The 18,218-nt window shown below is 43.2% G+C and overlaps 1 protein-coding gene across 7 annotated transcripts in view; it reads left to right on the forward strand.

Annotated features, from left to right (window-relative positions):
- TGFB2 (transforming growth factor beta 2) overlaps positions 1 to 18,218 on the forward strand; it is a 131,495-nt gene that overhangs the window by 93,230 nt on the left and 20,047 nt on the right. For all 7 annotated transcript variants that reach the window (XR_006414427.1, XM_044427250.1, XM_044427584.1 and 4 more), the window contains one exon: positions 441 to 604. Coding sequence is in view for 6 of the 7 variants with exons in the window: in XM_044427250.1 (XP_044283185.1) it covers positions 441 to 604 (164 nt within the window). In the remaining variant the exon portion in view is untranslated. The remainder of the gene's footprint in view (positions 1 to 440; positions 605 to 18,218) is intronic.

An 18,218-nucleotide genomic window follows, 5' to 3' on the forward strand; every position in this document is an offset into this window, starting at 1 on the left:
CTCCAGGCTTTCATTTCTTTTTCTTTTTTTCAGACTACCCAGGGCAAACCACTTTGTCATTAATTCTATTTTCTTGGCAATTGCGATTAAGCGTATGCAAGGCTGGAGTCATTTGTGAAACATCAGCTGTCATGAGTTGGTTCCAATTTATAATCATCCAGGATTTTCCACCATTGCTTTCAAAGAACAGGGTTAAATGCATGCCCCTGAAAGAGAGTTGGAAATACTTTGCTGATCGCTATTAATCTGCTGTTTCCATAATCAAACACATGTGTTTGTTTATCCAGTTAAATTGCTAATGATATCAAAATTGGCTGCTGGGAGCTGAATCATCCTGTAGACATTTCCGTTGCTGTTGCTTGTGTCTGTCTGTCTTGTGTTGTGGCCTGTGAAAGAGCAATATATTTATCATTTTAAACCATTACACTAACTTCTTGCAGATCTCATCTCAACAAACAATCCCATCCCCTATTTTAGAAGAGTGAGATTTGATGTCTCGGCAATGGAAAAAAATGCTTCCAACCTGGTGAAGGCAGAGTTTAGAGTCTTTCGCTTACAGAATCCAAAGGCTCGTGTCTCGGAACAACGGATAGAGCTATATCAGGTAAAGTGGGGATGACGTGCTGGAATGGCTTTTTCTTTTTCTTCTTTTTATTTTTTGCATGTGACCCCTTTCATGTTTATGTGGCACAGATTACTTAGAATGGTGTGTCCCTGATCTAAATTGGTGATATAAATGCATTTGTACCTCTCCTTTGCTGATTTCAGTGCTCATTCTTAGGGAACTCAGGGAAATATAGTTCAATGAAAAAGATCTGAGAATCTCTACTTCACCAAACTCCAATTCCCAGGATTTTTTAGGGAGGAGTTAAGAAAATAAGATAAGACTCCTCTAAACTTGCAGTTCAGATAAGTGTGTTTGAAATTTTCTTGCAGTTTTATGTCATATATGAGTTCTGTTAATGAAGGAGAGAAATTGGAAGAAAAATTGAATGTGTATGCCAACCAGTGCACTTGTACATCTCCGTTAGAAGCTGGCTAAGAACAAGTCTACTTTAAACTTCATGTGTGAAAACAACGTGACTAATTTAAATTGCTTCTCATGTTTTTCCTTCCTCTCTGGCATTTACGTTTATGTTTTAAAATGAAACTACTTCATGGAGACTGGAGTAGCATGTCCAAACAGTGTAGTGGTTACGAATGTGGGACTGGGACTCGGGCAACCTGGATTTTATTTTTATTATTCATTCATTTCTTCATTTGTTTATCTATTTCATTTTTGTAACTCCCAGTAGCTCAGACTCTGTGTGGTTAACAAAAGTTAAGAACATGCAAACAAGAAAAATTAGCATAAAACAACAAAGCCACAGCCATTTCAACTGAATCGGCATAGGAGCAGTATAGGATAAATGGAAATATTAAAACTAAAGTTAAAATGTTAAACTGTTAAAATGGTAGGAAAAGAAAAAGGTTTTCTCCTGTTGTTGAAAAAAATATAAATTGGGCACTGGGTGAGTTCTAGTGACTTTGAGCAAGTTGCAGACTCTCAGCCTGATCTGCCTCAGGGTTGCTGTTGTAAGAATAAGATTGAGAGGAGGAGAATTATGTAAACTGCCTTGAGTACCTTGCAAGGGAAAAAGACCTTTAAGTCACATTTGGATGTAGTGGGGTTGACACACAAGTAAGTGCAGCTTAAAGGCACACACATACTACAAATTCAAGCCAATGTACATTTCCCCAAAGCAGCATAGGAAATGTAGATCCCTAAAGGGATTACTTTTTTTTTTTTTTTTTGTCAGAGGGAGCACTGCAGGTCCCAGAGCGCTTGGATGGGAATCATGATGGTGGAAAAGGTTTGAAAATGGTTTAAATTGCAAGGAGATGCATCCCTAAGTCAGGAGCAGACCAAGTGGTGCTAAAGGACGCTTCTGGAGGGCTCTCCTCCTCAAAAAAAAAATAGTGAACATGTGTTCTTACAAGCTGCTGGAATTGCTTCAGGGACAATGGAGACTAGTGAGGGAGAGATGAGGGGATGTGTGGGTTGGTGGAGGTGGCAGGTGATAAAAGGTGTTTGTCTTTTGTGAAGTAAGTTTCTTTTGGCGCTGAAAACTGCATTCAAAGAACTTGCTTAAAGTGTTGCAGTTCAGACCCCATCTCAGCCTCGTATTCAGTCATCTGGGCAGGGATTGGGGGCAATTCTAGGTGAATAGCCCTGCCTTCAATGGAAGCCATTTTGTGGTGGTGCCCAGAAAGTTTACCTACTTCCACCTTAGGTAATATAAACATTTGGAAGTAAAGTCTTTCAAAGTAAATAAATTTCTTTTAAAGCATATATCTGACCAGACTGAGAGAAAGTTGGAAAGTTGTTTTCATAACAGGATATATTTTGAGCAAGCATCTGCTGTCAAAAAAAGGAGAAGCAGCTGTGAAGGAGCTGGGAAATGGCCATTGCAATCTGGCTGTGAATGGGCTTTATTTGGTACCAGAGCTGAAGCAGGTGAATGGGTTGCTTTTGGCTACTGCTCCAAAATGAGTAGCACCAGTTTTTTGCCAAGCTGATATATATGTATAAGTGGGATAGTTTCAGAGCTATACTGAAGGCTGAGTTTTTAGAAACTGAGTCCTAAGAAGAGCTAGTTGTCCATGGGAAACCCTATCCACATGGTCATAAATAAAGTAACTACCACAGGGATGCTTATCAGTTGAACTCACTGAGGGCAAAGAAGTGTCAGGAAGGGAACCCTTATCTTCATGTAGGTTCAGGCTAGAGTGAAACAAGCATTAATATGTGGAGTGAAGCAAATTAGCTCTGTACGTATTGGAGAAATGCCATCTGAGCCTGTAATAAATTGTTGAGCAATTTTCCAATTCACCCAAGCATGAGAAGTCAACAGTTTTTATGGATGGAACATAATCCTCAGAGTTGAATATACGAATTGGCTCTTCCATGTAGGAGTGCTTTGTGTATTGGCCCATTGACTAATGAGTTCAGTGGGAGAGCACATGCAATGATAGACCAAATGCTTTGGGGATCAAATCCAGGCCACCTCAGGTCCCACTCTGATCATCTCTGTTTTCCCAGATGGCAGCACCCCCTTCCCCTGGGCCTACTTTCTGTGACCACTGGTCTTTGGGTGTTTTCCTGGCTTTTGTGTAGATCCCTCTGAAATTCTAAGTACCTCTCCTAAGGCTTAGTTACACTTGTGAGAACTTTCAGGTGAAATGTGTTGATAGTTGTGCTATTTTGGCCTTGTCCTCCACCTGAACATAGCCCTAGAGAGCTTCTCTGGAATGGAGTTTGTCTCTTGGTCTGAAGGAGGTCCATCACGCCTGACAATATGGAGCTACATGAGCCAGTGTTTCTGTAGGCAGCCATAGATGAGAGCTTGACATCATTATGTTCCCCAAATTACACAGCATTGTTCTTTAGGAGGCAGGGTCTAGAAATTTCTCCCCGTCCCTCCCACAATAATAAATTATTAGTATGGATTTATATCATGCCTTGTTTCCTCTTGCTAGGAACCCAGAAAAACATTCATAGTACTCTGCTCTGTTGTATCCTTGCAACCACCCTGCTGAGTATCAGAGATTGGCCTAAAGTCACCAAGTGAGCTTCATGACTGAGTGGGGGACTGAGGCTGGATCTCCCAGGACTCCAGTCCAACTCTTGCCATCATGTCACACTGGCTTATGGTGAACCTGTAAAGTCACTGAGAAGGAACGTTTTTGTCTCATCCTCTGGTTACGTCGTGTGCATCTTCTCCCTTAAGCCATAGAGCAAAAGAGACTCTCCCTACCATAGTTTCTAACAAAAGACCAAGGCTATCAGTAATATCTGCGGGATAAAAATACTTTAAAAGAGGGAAGGGAAATAAAATGTTTAAACAAACAAGCTCAAACATCCAGCAGTGTCTCTTGCTATGTTTATAAAGATTGATGCCAAATGCAGGATTTATTGGAATTTGATCAGATAAAAAAGTTTGGATGTTGTGGGAATGTCTTTGAACCTGTATCCTCAGCAGCACTTTTGTAGACTTCCATCACATCTTTATTCTATTAAGGTGCTTCTGTATTTAGAAATAAGCCTCTGCCCCATTTTTTATTTTGTGAATAGGCATTCTGAAAAGGAGTCAGGGTCCTGGCAAAATAGGACAAGCAAAAAGTGGAATGGGGAGAAGAAGAAGGGGGGGGAGCGTTTGGAGTGGTTGCGGCAATATTGTTTTTATGGTAGTTTATTAGCTACAGACTATAAAACAATAACATGTTCAAATGACTTCCTATGGAAACATTGCCATGTTTTGGTAACACATCATAAAGCATTGTGAAGAATGGAGCTGAAATTCTGGGTTTTATTACTACTGTTATCTGAGGATTTAGCCTGCTTAGGTACCTGATAGGCCACTGGAAGGCGAGGAATGCACCGTATGATATGGGAAAGGAGGAAAAATGTTTGAGCCGCCGTGTGCTTCCTGCAGTACTCTGGACCTCAAGGGGGACATTATATTACAGGGAATCAAGGGGGGAAGAGGCTTAAGGCTTATTTTGCTCTTCCTTGTGCGGGTGTGGTTTTGAATCGCTCCTGCGATCAGCCACGTTAATATTCCAGTCCTGAAAATTGAAAGACCAAGCTCAGAGACGGAAGACAAAGGAGCTTTCTTGGTTCAGGGAAAGGCCTTGGAGCAGCTGCACCCCAAACAAGTGCCCTCCAGATGTTTGGAACTTCAAGTCCAATCAGCCCCAGCCAGCATAGTTAGGGACACTGGGGATTGTAGTCTGAAACATCTGGATGGCACCGAGGCTGCCCTGGAAGAAGATTTCATTCCATTTTCAGTCTTAAAGCGCAACCCTATGCCTATCTGGACAAAAGAAAGTCCTTCAACTCCCCAGCCATGCAGCAGAGTGAGGTAGGAAATAAGATGGCAGAAATTGTTACTGCAGGAGAGAGATGTTGTTGAATAGATTATGCCTCTGTTCTGGCTTGTTTGTTTTTCCTTGTAATTAGTTTTTATTGTCAATGGGAAATGTTCAAAATTTGCATTCCCCTCCCTGCGGCCTGAAGTGGTATGATCCAGTTTAGCATCATTCGTTTCTTTCTATGCTGTTTTCCATTATAAAACCATGCAGAGTATCTTGCAGCGACATCAAAAAAATGACACAGCAAAATCTCACAGCAGTAAAAGGGCAAAAATAAGCAACAGGAAAATACAGCATGCTCTGAACACTCAATATGATGCACATTTTCTCTGCTCCAAAAAAAGTACTGAAACCTATACCTGCAAGTAATGAAAGACAATATCCCCACAGCTTTCCTACTCAACAGTGAATGTGGGATGGAGGGGGAAAGGGGGAAGAATAAGAAATTGGGTGTTATTTTTTCCCCACTGACCATGGAAAGCTAACGTGCACTGATTCTTGGTGGAAATTTTCCTGCAGCCTTCTCAATTTGGTACTCTCTTGATGTGAGACTACCAGCTCTCAGTACCCTAAGACCACCATGGTTGGACTTAGACTACAAAATATCTGGAAGGCACCAGGTAGGGAAGGGGTGCTTTCCCAAATATTCACATTTCCCTGCATATGTAGTTCAGGATCTGAAAATGCAAAGGAAGCACAACCCTATTTTTATCATCTGCATAAAATTTCTGGCACATGCAAGTTCTATGTTTTGGTTTCCCACTGCCATACCCCTCTCAAAGATCTCTCTAGGGTCAGGAAGGAGATTAGAATCAAGAATATGCGTAAAAGTAAAGGTTCCCCCTTGACATTAAGTCCAGTCGTGCCTGACTCTAGGGGGCAGTGCTCATCTCCATTTCCTGGCCGAGGGAGCCAGCGTTTGTCCACAGACAGTCTCCGTGGTCATGTGGCTGGCATGACTAAACACCGAAGTGCATGGAGCACTGTTACCTGCCCACCAAAGTGGTACCTTTTTATCTACTTGCATTTGCATGCTTTTGAACTGCAAGGTTGGCAGGAGCTGGGACAGCAACGGGAACTCACCCCGTTGTGCAGATTCGAATCGGCGACCTTTCGATCAACCAGCCCAACAGCACAGAAGTTTAAACCAGTGCACCACCTGCAGTCCTCAATTAATTTTTCCCCAGACCACTCTAGTTATCCCAGGAAGATGCCATGCAAGAATTACATGAGTAATTTGATTGTATTTCACTTGCTGGCAAGTACATTGATTTGTAAATCATATTACTCTGATTTCAGTATCATTCAGTTCAAAATGAAATGAAGGACTCCCTACATACAGTCCCTTTCTAGGTAGCACTAAGAATAGATAAAACCCAGAATCACATTCCTGCTTCACCCTATCCTAGGCCCAGGGTGGTTTTGCAATTCTTTTCAACCAGTGTTCCTTTAAACAGAACAAAATAAACCCTAAGCTAGAAGAAAACATTTCAGTAAATAACAGCAAGAAGGCAGACAGCCTGCCTGAACACTGGGGGAAGATGCAAAACAGATGATTGAAACCCATGTTCAGATCACCAATAGGAAATTCAGTCAAATACATTTGAAAGAATAGGATAGTGGGTGGGTCATCTGTTCATGAAAGGAAAGCACATATCTCCTATTTGCGGACATATCTGCACGTAATCCTGCCATGTATATTTATTTATTTAGGGAACTTCTATGCCGCCCCATTCGCTGAAGCCTCGGGGTGGCTCACAATCATAAATAACATAATAAAAAACAATCTAATTTAACAGTATAAATTAACTCACCCTGGTCAAAGAATAAAATAAATACTATTAACAGTTACAATGACGTTTGAATAAAAAGGTCTTCGCCTGGCGCCGAAAAACAATGACGGCGCCAGGCGGACCTCTCTGTGGAGCGCATTCCATAGATTGGGCGCCACCGTAGAGAAAGCCCTCTTCCGAGTACTTAACCTCCTAATTTCCTTCACAGAGGGTTCCCAGAGAAAAGCCTCTCCCACTGATCTCAAGGGGCAGGTGGGCATATATGGACATAAGCGCTCCTATGGGTAACCAGGACCCAAGCCATTAAGGGCTTTATAGGTCATAACCAACACCTTGAATTGGGCCTGGACTTCAATGGGAAGCCAGTGAAGCTGATGGAGAACTAGAGTCATGTGAACATAATGCCCAGTCCCCGCCAGCAGCCTGACAGCTCTATTTTGAATCAATTGAAGTATCTGGACCATCTTCAAGGGCAGCCCCACATAGAGCGCATTACAGAAGTCAAGTTGGGAAGTCACCAACATGTGTGTCACTGTTGCCAGGCAGTCGTTCTCCAAGTAGGGGCGTAGCTGATGGATCAGCTGAAGCTGAAAGAAAGCACTTCTCGCCACCTCTGTCACCTGAGCTTCCAGTGAAAGCTCTGGGTCGAGGAGCACTCCCAAGCTGCGGACCTTGTCCCTAAGAGGGAGTGCAACCCCGTTCAGGACAAGGTTCAATTCACCCTCTCCAAAGCCCGATCCGCCAACCAACAGGACCTCCGTCTTGTCTGGATTGAGCTTCAGCTTATAGGCCCTCATCCAGCCCATTACCTTGGCCAGGCACCGGTTCAGCACAGCCACTGCCTCACCTGGACGTACTGATGATTCCGCAGCCCACACCTCCTGATGACCTCTTCCAGTGGTTTCATGTAGACGTTAAACAGCAAAGGGGACAAAATGGATCCCTGCGGTACTCGATGGCATAGCTGCCATGGTGCAGAGCCATAGTCCCTCAGCACCACCTTCTGGAATCAGCCATTGAGATAGGAGCGGAACCACTGCAAAGTAGTGCCTCCGACCCCCAATCCCAGTAGCCTATCCAGAAGGATACCATGGTCGATGGTATCGAAAGCCACTGAGAGGTCTAGAAGAACCAACAGGGACGCACTCCCCCTGTCTTTCTCCCTGCACAGGTCTTCGTACAGGGCGACCAAGGCAGATTCAGTACTGTACCCGGGTCTGAAGCCAGACTGAAATGGGTCCAGATAATCAGTTTCATCCAAGAGTGCTTGGAGCTGACCCGCCACCACCCGCTCCAACACCTTGCCCAGAAACAGGATGTTGGTCACTGGTCTATAGTTAGTGGCCGTCTCTGGATCCAGTGACGCTTTCTTCAGGACCGGTCGTATTACCGCCTCCTTTAAAGGGGCAGGCACCCGACCCTCCCTCAGAGAAGAGTTAAACACTTCCAAGATCCAGGTCCCAATCCCGTGCTTGGCATTGTTAATTAACCAAGATGGGCAAGGGTCCAATAGGCAAGTGGTGGGACGTATACGCATCTGTCTTCCCTATCCTGGAGCCCTCCAAATGGTTTGGGCTACAGTTTCTAGCTTTCCTGAACATTGGCCATGCTGGCTGGGACTGATAAGAATTGAAATCCAAAGCATCTGGAGGGCATCAGGTGGTGAAGACTGATGTGTCATGTACATGTGGCCTTCATTTTTTCTTGCTTGCTTGGTCCTACCGATCCCTTTGAGCACATGCTACTCATGATCATGAGAAGTTGGGGATATCCAGCTGCAAAGCTTGGCAAGTGTCCACAGGATTCCTCTTGCATGGCTTTGTTTGTTTGCCATCAGTATGGTGATGACTGAACTCTTCCTCTCAGTTTGATTTGGCCTTTCTACAAGAAAGGAAGAATTATCTGTGACTTGGAAGAACACAAAATAAAATTGTGGAAGAACCAGCAAGCACTGTGTGTTCTGCTGGGCAGAAAATCTGGTGTCAACTGGTCACATAGATAATTTATTGATTTTAATTGAATGAGCATGACTGTGTGGAGGAGGTTATCTTCTGAGGGATGGAGCAGGTCTCTACAGAAACAGCTTTGTTGCCAGGTAAACAACAGTTACTGTGCTACATGATATCTCCTTTAGAACTGGCCGTAGCTGCTTCTAATTAGTCTAAACCTTCTTATCTTTGCAAAAGCCTTTTCCGTGTTGGCATCCCAGTTTCACAGATCTATTATTATTATTATATTCAGAGCACTAAAGTTGTGCTTTTGTGCTTTGCCAGGTTTTAAACATACCTACGTTAACAAGTTAGCGTCCCTAAAAACCTTTGGGTCCTTGCTTCCCTTGTGGGGGAGCACACTTGAGATTTCTGTTATTCTCCTTGAATCAACTACCTGGTTCCTAGTTTCTGATACTCTTTCACCCAAGTAGATGATTTCTTTTTCTCTGAATTTGCAGTTCTGCTTGTTGAATGTAGCTCCAGCTGCCCAACGGTCTGTAGGGGCTCGTGTAACCATTGATCACATCTCTTTAGTTCATTTCCATGTAAGGATGTCATCAGTATAAACTTTGACAAAAACAATTGCTTCAAATATTAGCTGTACACTCCTGTGAAAGACTTGGGGCAAATTTTAGGCCAATCAGGAGTCTGAAAGCAGTATCTCCCAAAGGGTATTTTAAAAGTAGACAACCTTGAACTTTTCTCATCCAGCAAAATCTACTAAAATCCAGAAGATGCTTTCAGAATAGAAAAAATATTTTTGTACTAGACATTTCAGTAAATATATATACTTCTGGGCAGTAAAACAGTCTTTTTACATATTTATTAAGCTCTTTTGGTGTAAGGTACCTTTTTTCCCTATGATGACTGATGAATGTACCCATTCAGTTGATTCCTCCATCCTTTCAATGATTTCCAGTGCCACTGTTCCATCTACCTCTTTTTAACCCTTCCTTTTATGGCTAATGGGACCTTCTTGGTGCACAGAAGTCTGGATAATTAGGTTCTGCTAAGACTATTTTGTATTCAGTTCCTAATTTACATATGTCCACAAAAATATCTGCATATTGATCTTCAGTTGCTCTGTCCTTTGCATTTGTTATCATGAAGACTTGTTTAATGAATCCCAATTGCAGACAGGCCAGGATAGGCACAATGTTCTGCAAAGCAATTATGAAAGTTATAGGTTTATCTTACTGGGAATCACTTGCCCTTTGCCCTTCATCCACTGTGAGTGTTTTAATGTATCAACTATTAACTCTGGAATCACATTTAATGGTCCACTTGTGCTCATTTTATAAGGGATAACCTGTCTACTAAAGTCTGATATGACATCCCAGCCATCTTCTGTCTCTGCAGCTCACCTTTGGTGCTTTCATGTGTGGTGTCCCGGTGCAATGCATCTGTTTGATTGCTTGAGGCTGTTGTCTGAGCTTGCTACTCTTGCTTGCTGACCCTTGCAAAATAGTTAAGACATCATCTGGGGTGTCTTGGGATTTCCAGATCCAAGGTCAGGAACAGCATGCCAACTATGAAGCTGGGAATCCATTCTCCAGCCCGGCTCTGTTCCCACCCCGCTGAGGTCCAGAATTCAGCCTCAAAGAGGAATAAAGTGGATGTGTCAGTGGGTGGGGAGGGGACAAGACTACATCAACCTGGATATAAGCAGTCCTGCATCCTCCTCCCTTCCCAGTCTGAAGCACCCCAGCTAAACATCTAAGACTGGCCATGTAGCAAAAATGCAGAGTGGGAGTTGCAGGGAGATGGAGATCAGGTTCACCACCCCTCCTGTTCTGATGAGGATGCATGTGAACTTCTGAGGGTGCAACACATAGCAATGAACTCCAAACTGATTGCTTGCATCGTACTGCTTTCTAACGCAGGTCACTGCCGATTTGGGTGTTGTGTTACACATTTCTTGCCATATCATCGTCTTCCATCTGTAGCTTAATCTCTTGGACTATCTGGGCAAAATCCTGCTTGTTTGCCAGGATCATTATTCTGTTTTTTTCCCTGTTTTTCCTTTTGCTTACCATACACTTGATTTACTATTTTGGTTTCAATTTTGCTTTCATAGAATCACAGAATAGAAGAGTTGGAAGGGGCCATGAAGGCCATCGAGTCCAACCCCCTGCTGTTGCAGGACACCACATTACACTATCCCACTCAGATCCTACTTTCAATAGCTTGTAGATTTTGCAGAGTAATTGGTGCTGCATGATAGACCCCACAGCTTAGTCTAAAGTCAAATTCACATCTTCCAAATGTCTTTTTTTAAAAAAACTCCTGGATCCCCAGTTTCTAGTACAATAGGATTCCTTTTAACAGACTGATAATATATAGTATATTGCATACTGTATATTACACCCTGTATATTACAATTCTGACTCATTACCTTTAAGTCAGTTAGGAATTCTTTGATACATTCACCTTCTTTGTGTACTCTCTTGGGAAATATAGCTTCCAAAGGTCTCATCTGTTTTTGGTATGCTGCATCCTGCAAACTTCTACATCACAGTTATGTAGCTTTTCCTTCTCTCCTGGTTGAGTTGTTTACTACTAGACACCCATAGCAGCATCTATCTAGCTAAAGCTTTTCTTACCCATCCACCTGACCCATCCAAGCATCTCAGGATGGCTTAAAATGAAAAACTTTCTGCGCAGTTCAAAAATATTCTTTTTTTCTTTGCATCTTTTCTGCAAAGCTCCACTCGCTACAATCTCCTCTGAGTATCCTAGTTCCTTTTTTCTTTCTTTCTTAAATGCTTTTCACAGCGCTGTATGGGGTTCTAATGAGAAGACTGCTTTTTTTTTTTTTTTTTTTACTTTCTGTAGATTGCTGACTGACCACAGTAGCCTGAAGTGTCTGATCCTGCCTAATCTTGGAAGCTAAGCAGGGTCAGGCCAGGTCAGAATTGGGATAGGTGACCTGAGTGTATGATTCTATGGTTATTGTTTTAAATGGCCCAGAGAGCTTTGGCTATGGTCAGTATAAATATGTAATAATAATAACTGATTGTTAACTGCAGACCGACCACATTTCTTTTGTCCCCCTCACACAATTCCAAACTTTGCCCACACATTCTCAGTCACCAGCCTATCACCTCACTTTCTCATCTCCCTCTTTTACCCCTCTCGCCCCTTTGAAACTTACCTGCACACACTCATAGCAGTTTAAATCATTACATTGCAAAACTCCTTAATTTTTTTCCAAGATTCAGCAAGGTTTTCGTTCTTTTAGTTACTTTAAATGCTCAAGTTCATAGCTTTTTCTTCTTTCTCTGTATTCCCACTCTAGGAACCATGTGTCCATTCTGTAGGAAAACTTAGGCCTTACTGGTTCTTTAAAGAAGCAACTTTATTAATTAACAAATGCAGAGCTATTACTGTGTTGCATGGAGTTTTGTTCTCCTTCTCTGCGGCTGGCCACACCCTCTTCCACATAGTCTAAACTGGTTCCTTAATAACTTCTCTAGATACTGAAGTCTTTCAGAGATGGTGCACTATTCCCACATGGAGGCCTAAAAATACTGGAGGAACTGCATAGGCCAGGATCCCTAGAAACAGAAAAGGACAATTTGCTCTGGTTTTGTAGCTTTGGTTTCTCTGGCTTGATATTTCAATAAAACCTACCATGCCTTAGGCGAGTTAGAACTAAATGCTTGTGCACGTTTGCAGAGGTTTGTTTTGTTTGCATTACATTTTGGTTCCTGACCATCTTGACTGAAACCTTCTAACACTGCAGGAAATTACACAGAGCATGTCAGCGTTTTCCTGGGGTGAAACACCTTAGACTGTCCTTGTATGTCTGTTCTTGACCCTTTGTGCTAAGGATAAGTTGATGAAGAAAAAAGCGAAGCTGAGGCATGGGGAATCCTTCCCAGCATAATAGGTCATCTAGTAAGATGACTAAGAACGCCATTCTAATATAGTCCATGGTTTGCCCCACTTTCAATCCATTTAATGCAGGGGTGTAAAGCCTCAGGTCGGGGGGCCAACTTTGACCCACCTGCAGTCCCAACTTGGCCCTCCATGGTTCCTCAAATGACCCCCTCATTTCCCCTGGTTCCACCCCCCCCCCCGACTACCAATTATTTGATGGTTTCCCAACTTTTGTCTTTTCCCCATTCTCAAAAGTTAAGAGCTTTAAGCTGCAATCAACTGTTATTTTGATAACACCCACTTTGCCCTCAGCCCCACCCAGTGCAGGCAAGTGGCCCCCGAGTGCTCCCCAGAAAGGAACTTGGCCCTCGAACTGAAAGAGATTCAGCACCCCTGCCGTTACGTATTCTGTCACTGCGAAACGTTTCCATGACATGACTGAGCAGGATGCTATGTGCTGATCTTCATTAGCCTATAGAGAGTCTGTAGATCGGAGAAATCAGTGCGGGTAATCACATGAAGGATCGTTGACATAATATGGTACTTTTGCTTACGTCAGAGTACCACTTCCTGGAGTACAGGTCCCATTGCACAGGCAGCTACTATGTGGACAGCACTCTTACCTATCCTTCGAATCACTTGCACCTGCCTCAACTCATTCTTCTGCTCCTGCCGCCGCCACTGCTTCTTCAGCTTCCTCCTCCTCCTCCTCCTCCTCCCCCCCCACACACCCAGAGGCAATATCCAGAATCATCATTGCTAAATAAGTCATTCTGTGCAGAATTCAGCCACTTGCTGTAACCATTTAGTCAGCAGGTTGAAGCAAACTGACAAAGATGTCTCTTTAGTAAGAGTATGTGTTCCAGGAGGGAAGGCAGACACTGTATGCCTGTCTTTTGAACTGGACACCCTAGTAGATAACAGACACTGAAGTGTGATGTTCGTAAGAGCCAACATGAACTACTGGCAGTGATGGAAAGATGAGGAAGAAGGAAGACATGCTCGTGGCATAGGGGCATCTGTCTTGCACACACATTTAAAAACATTCAGCAGATTTAGCTGAAAGTTTACTCACAGTCATGAGGTCTAGGAACATGCTGTTTTGAAGACACGCTGGATTTTGTCATAGTTAAGCAGGAACGCACGGAAAGGGATCAACGCTTTGGAGACTTTTGTGACTGCCTGAATGAAGGGCATCTGTGGGAGCTGTGTCACATCTACCCAGGCTGTAATTAAGTTTGGGCTGTGCGTGCAGCATGTACTCTTTATTTGCAATCTTGCATGAGGAACGTGCTTGGCAATTTCTCAGGAAGCGGATCACAGAACTATAGGCTTTAAAACATTTGGCAAGTCATGTGTACCTTTTGTATTTTGGCAAGAACGCTGCACCTCGTACAATAGTTTATAAGGACCACATTCTGCTCTCAATTATTGCCAGATCCGAGGCTTATTGCAGCCAAAGGAAAGACCCCTGTTGATTTCCGTGGCTGTGAGGCCACTCCTCTTTGCAGTCACATAGCATTACATAAGGCTAGCTGAAGGGAAGGCATGGCCTGGAATGTTTGGCAGGTAAGTGCAGTTACTGAAAAAAGCGGAGGGGCTTGTGGTCCAAGGATGTTCATGCAAAATGCCCCTGGAAAGCTCTCAGCAAGGGTCTGACCACATAAATAGTTTTCCAGAAATGGCTTTGCAGGGAAGCAAACATTCATGCTGACGTCAGAACTCTACACGCCCTTCTGCCTTCCTGCAAAGACTTCAGGACTGCATCCGTACCCTCCTATTTTGTCCACTCAACAACCCTGTGATGTAGATCAGGATGAGAATCAGTGCCTCATCCTGGTCACCTGGTGGGCTTTTCTCCTTGTTCTGCAGTCAGTTTCATGCTGTAGTGAAAGTGTTGGATTTGAACCTGGGACATGGTAGAGCACAGATTAACTCTGTGATTAGTCTTGAGCAAATTGCACTGTCTCAGCCACAATTCCCCATCCATACAATTGGAATATGGCTGGGAATATGTCTTGCCAGACTGACATGAGTCTGATGTTAAGGAGAGCAGGCTGATCATTGTTCATCACTCTCTCTTCTGTAAAGGCTTTATTTTCCAGGCCTTTGGTGACAGATCATGATTTTTTTTGTGTGTACCATGCTGTTCTTTTATTTGTGCTGTGCTTTAGCGGTTGGAGTTGGTTATAGTCGTTTCATTTGTCTTGCAAGCTGTGCCAAGCCATTGAGGGCCATGTCAGGGGAGGGGTGCATAGGTTCCAAGGGAGCCCGGGACCATCCCTACGAATATAAAAGCCACACTGGAGCAGGCCAAAGACCCATCTGGTCCAGCTTTCTTTTCACACTGCAGTGCACAAGTAGGATGCATTGTAACCACACTCTCCAACTCCACTTTTCCAGTAATGGGTATTCTTCCTGAGATGCTGCAAGTGTTATGTAACTATCCTGACAGGTAGCCATGTCCTTTTGTCAAAGCTATTCAGAATGGTGGCCATTGCTACAACAGTGAATTGAATCCCATAGTTCAACAATGCATAGTATATAGGATTCAGGACACACAAAGGGATTGAATGAATAAGCTTTATGGGATGACTCTGAGGTCTAAAATTACGGGGAGGAGTATGTGTGAAAGAGAGATCTCCCTCTCCACTCTCTTCACACTGTGGAACATTTGTTACGCCTCTATTATGTCTCCCTTTGCTTTCACTGGAAAAGATGTCCCTGTAATGATAAGCCGTGTTACAGCCTAGGGCTCTCTTAGACTGACAGCCTTGGTCTAGCTGAATACCAGGAAGAACTTTCTGACTGTTAGAGCAATGCAACAATGGAACCAGTTATCTAGCAAGGTTGTGGTTTGTCTCGCACTAGAGGTATTCAGTGACTGGAAAGCAACCAGAGAGGGATGGTTTAACTTGGAGTCCTAAACTGAGCAAGGGTCTGGGCCCAATGACTGCCTTGGCCCCATCCAGCTCTACTATCCTGTGATTCTGTGATCCTTCTAACTATTGCACCAACCCAGGCTCTGCACAGAAAGATTTGCAATGCTTATCAGTGAAGGATGAAAGGCAACTTTTGGCATCCCTGCAGCATTAGTCCTGAGTACAGTGGTTTATATTTATCAGCAGTTCAGATTAGCATCCTTTCACTCAGATGTAAACTCAATTTGTTGTAAACTACCCAGAGAGCTTTGGCTACAGGTGCTATGGAAGTGAAGTGAAACATAGAAAGTGAATAGGGGCCTTTGGGATACCCTTAGGATACCCCATCCACCATTGCAAATGGAAAATCAAATTTGTTTCTATTTCCCCATCTTGGTTATACTAGCATAGTTACATGAGGATCTGACTAAGTAGTAGAAACTGGTTTGCATTGCAGATAGATAGATCCCGGGGAACATATCTGGCAGGTATTTAGGGACGCTGATCTAGCACAAACATCATTTTTCTGCATTTTGATGGCTGTGGAATTAAAAGGAAGAGGCAGAAATGTACAGGCTGATTTTAGCTGAGTCCCAGATTTATGTGGATTAGAAGCCTGCAATTATTGAATTACAAAGCAAGCCAGCAGTCAAAGAATTTTGTTTTAAGGATTATGTTAGATTTTGCTTTTTTTCCTCATCAGTTGCTTGCTTTTTATTAAAAAAATGAAGGTAGATATGTTGGCCCCAAAGAAGAATCCCAATGAAAATGTCCATCATTCAAATCACCATGATATCTTTATGAGGCCAACTCAAATAATGGGCAGGGTTGGCGTTGTTGATTTCTCCAGAATTTTTCATCAGGGGAGAGCATGAGCAACGCAGGAGAAGGGGAAAGAACAAGTGGCTGATGCTTCTGCCACAGATGGTAAATTTTCATCAAGCCCTTTAAAGAGTTTTTTGTACTTCTACAAAACTCAAACATTGTGATTTTATCTGTTTATTTGCATCGTTTGTATACTGATCCATACCTAGACAGATTCTACAATAAAAAGATAAATAAAATGAGAGAAATAATACATTAAAACCCTAATGACATTCAAACTGTGACTGGTAAGCAAGGAAGACTTCTCAGAATGATGATGTTTTCAGGAGATGCCAGAATCAACACAGTGTCAGGGAGACAAGGAGTTACATAAAAATGGAGCCAGCACGCCAAAGGCTCTGCTCCTCGTAGACTCCATATGGAAGCACCAGGAGTCTATCCTCCAATGATTTTACTGACTAGGCAGGCTGGTAAGGGAGATACTCTGTCTCTGATATTCTTTGCTCCAAGTTGTTCAGGACTTTGTAGACTAGTCCACGAGCTTTAAACCTGGTAGCAAATAGACGGCCAGTGCAGTACCTTCAGCAAACCATCTGCATGCTGAGAAGTGGCAACTCCCCACAACACCTGAGTGGTTGCATTCTGCATCATCTTCAGCTTTGGGACCAGCCTTAAAGGCAGCCAACATTCATCTTCAGTTTATTGGCCCTTATCCAACCCGTCCCAGAGTCCACTGTGATACTTTCCTCTTGTTTCCCAATAGCCCCATTTCAACTTCATTTTTGTCAGCACTCACCATCTTACTTCACTTTTTGAGAGAGTAAGCAATAGCAATAGTTAGTAGTAGTAATAACTATTTAAACCAGTTTGACATCTCAACTCACCCTGTGGATGGGTATGAGCTGACAGTGCAAACGGTCTCGGTGAGTTACAGCATAGTGACTGTCTATTTATTAACCTTTATAATTAAAGTGACAAGAACCTCATTTGTTCTTCATGGCCAGCTCAGACTAAAAGTTTTGTATAACAAGACTCACTTATGGCTCATGCTCATGTCCTCCTAGAAGTAAGAGAACTGTAGCAGCCCAAGGTAAAAACAAGAGGAAATTGTTCAAAGGTCATGCAAAGTGGTGTCTTGCATCTTTGCTTTCAGCTCTCTGTGTTGAAGCAGCTTCTGAACACAGAACTGTGAGCAGAAGGATACCCCACTGTGAGAGCAACATTCCTTTCCGGAGTGGAAGCTTCTTAGGATCTTAATCCTCCCCTCCAAAAAAGTACCCTGAAGGGCATTAACCTTTACAGCTCTCTGCCAAAGGTACATTCCTTCTCTCAGTGCTTCAAGAGAGAGGGAATTCAAAGTTAACAAGAACCTCACTACCCATTTAGAAGGATGTTCATATGCAGTGAAAATACTATTGAAAAAGCTGCAAGCACAAATGACTTCGAGAAGTTCTTTTAACATAATAAAACTAGCCTGCAGGCAGCTCAGGCAGTGGCAATCCTGTGCAGGCAGGGCAGCTTTAGGGCAGTTCACTCTGACCGGAGTGTGAGGGGGCAGCTATACCAGGTTTTACAGCCCTGCAGATTTTGTGGAACTCCCCTCCCCATTGAAACCAATAGGTGAGGGATTAGTGATGCAAGTAACACATCCTTAGGAGAAATATTTCAGTCTTTTAGAACAGGGGCACCACACACGCACCAAGCATGCAAAAGCTGTGAAACAATCGCGATCAATCTTGGGATGTTCGAACCAAAGGAAGGAGGTGTGGCCACCAGGGCAGTCCTGGACTAGGACACCATGGGTCGAATATGGCTAGCTGGCTTGGGGTCCAGCACCCTTCTCTGAAATAAATAAGCTAACATATCCAGTAAGCCCTGGGATGCATGCTAAA

Source organism: Varanus komodoensis, unplaced genomic scaffold, assembly GCF_004798865.1.
Source record: "Varanus komodoensis strain SLA01 unplaced genomic scaffold, ASM479886v1 scaffold1, whole genome shotgun sequence".
In the NCBI taxonomy this organism is placed as follows: Eukaryota; Metazoa; Chordata; class Lepidosauria; order Squamata; family Varanidae; genus Varanus; species Varanus komodoensis.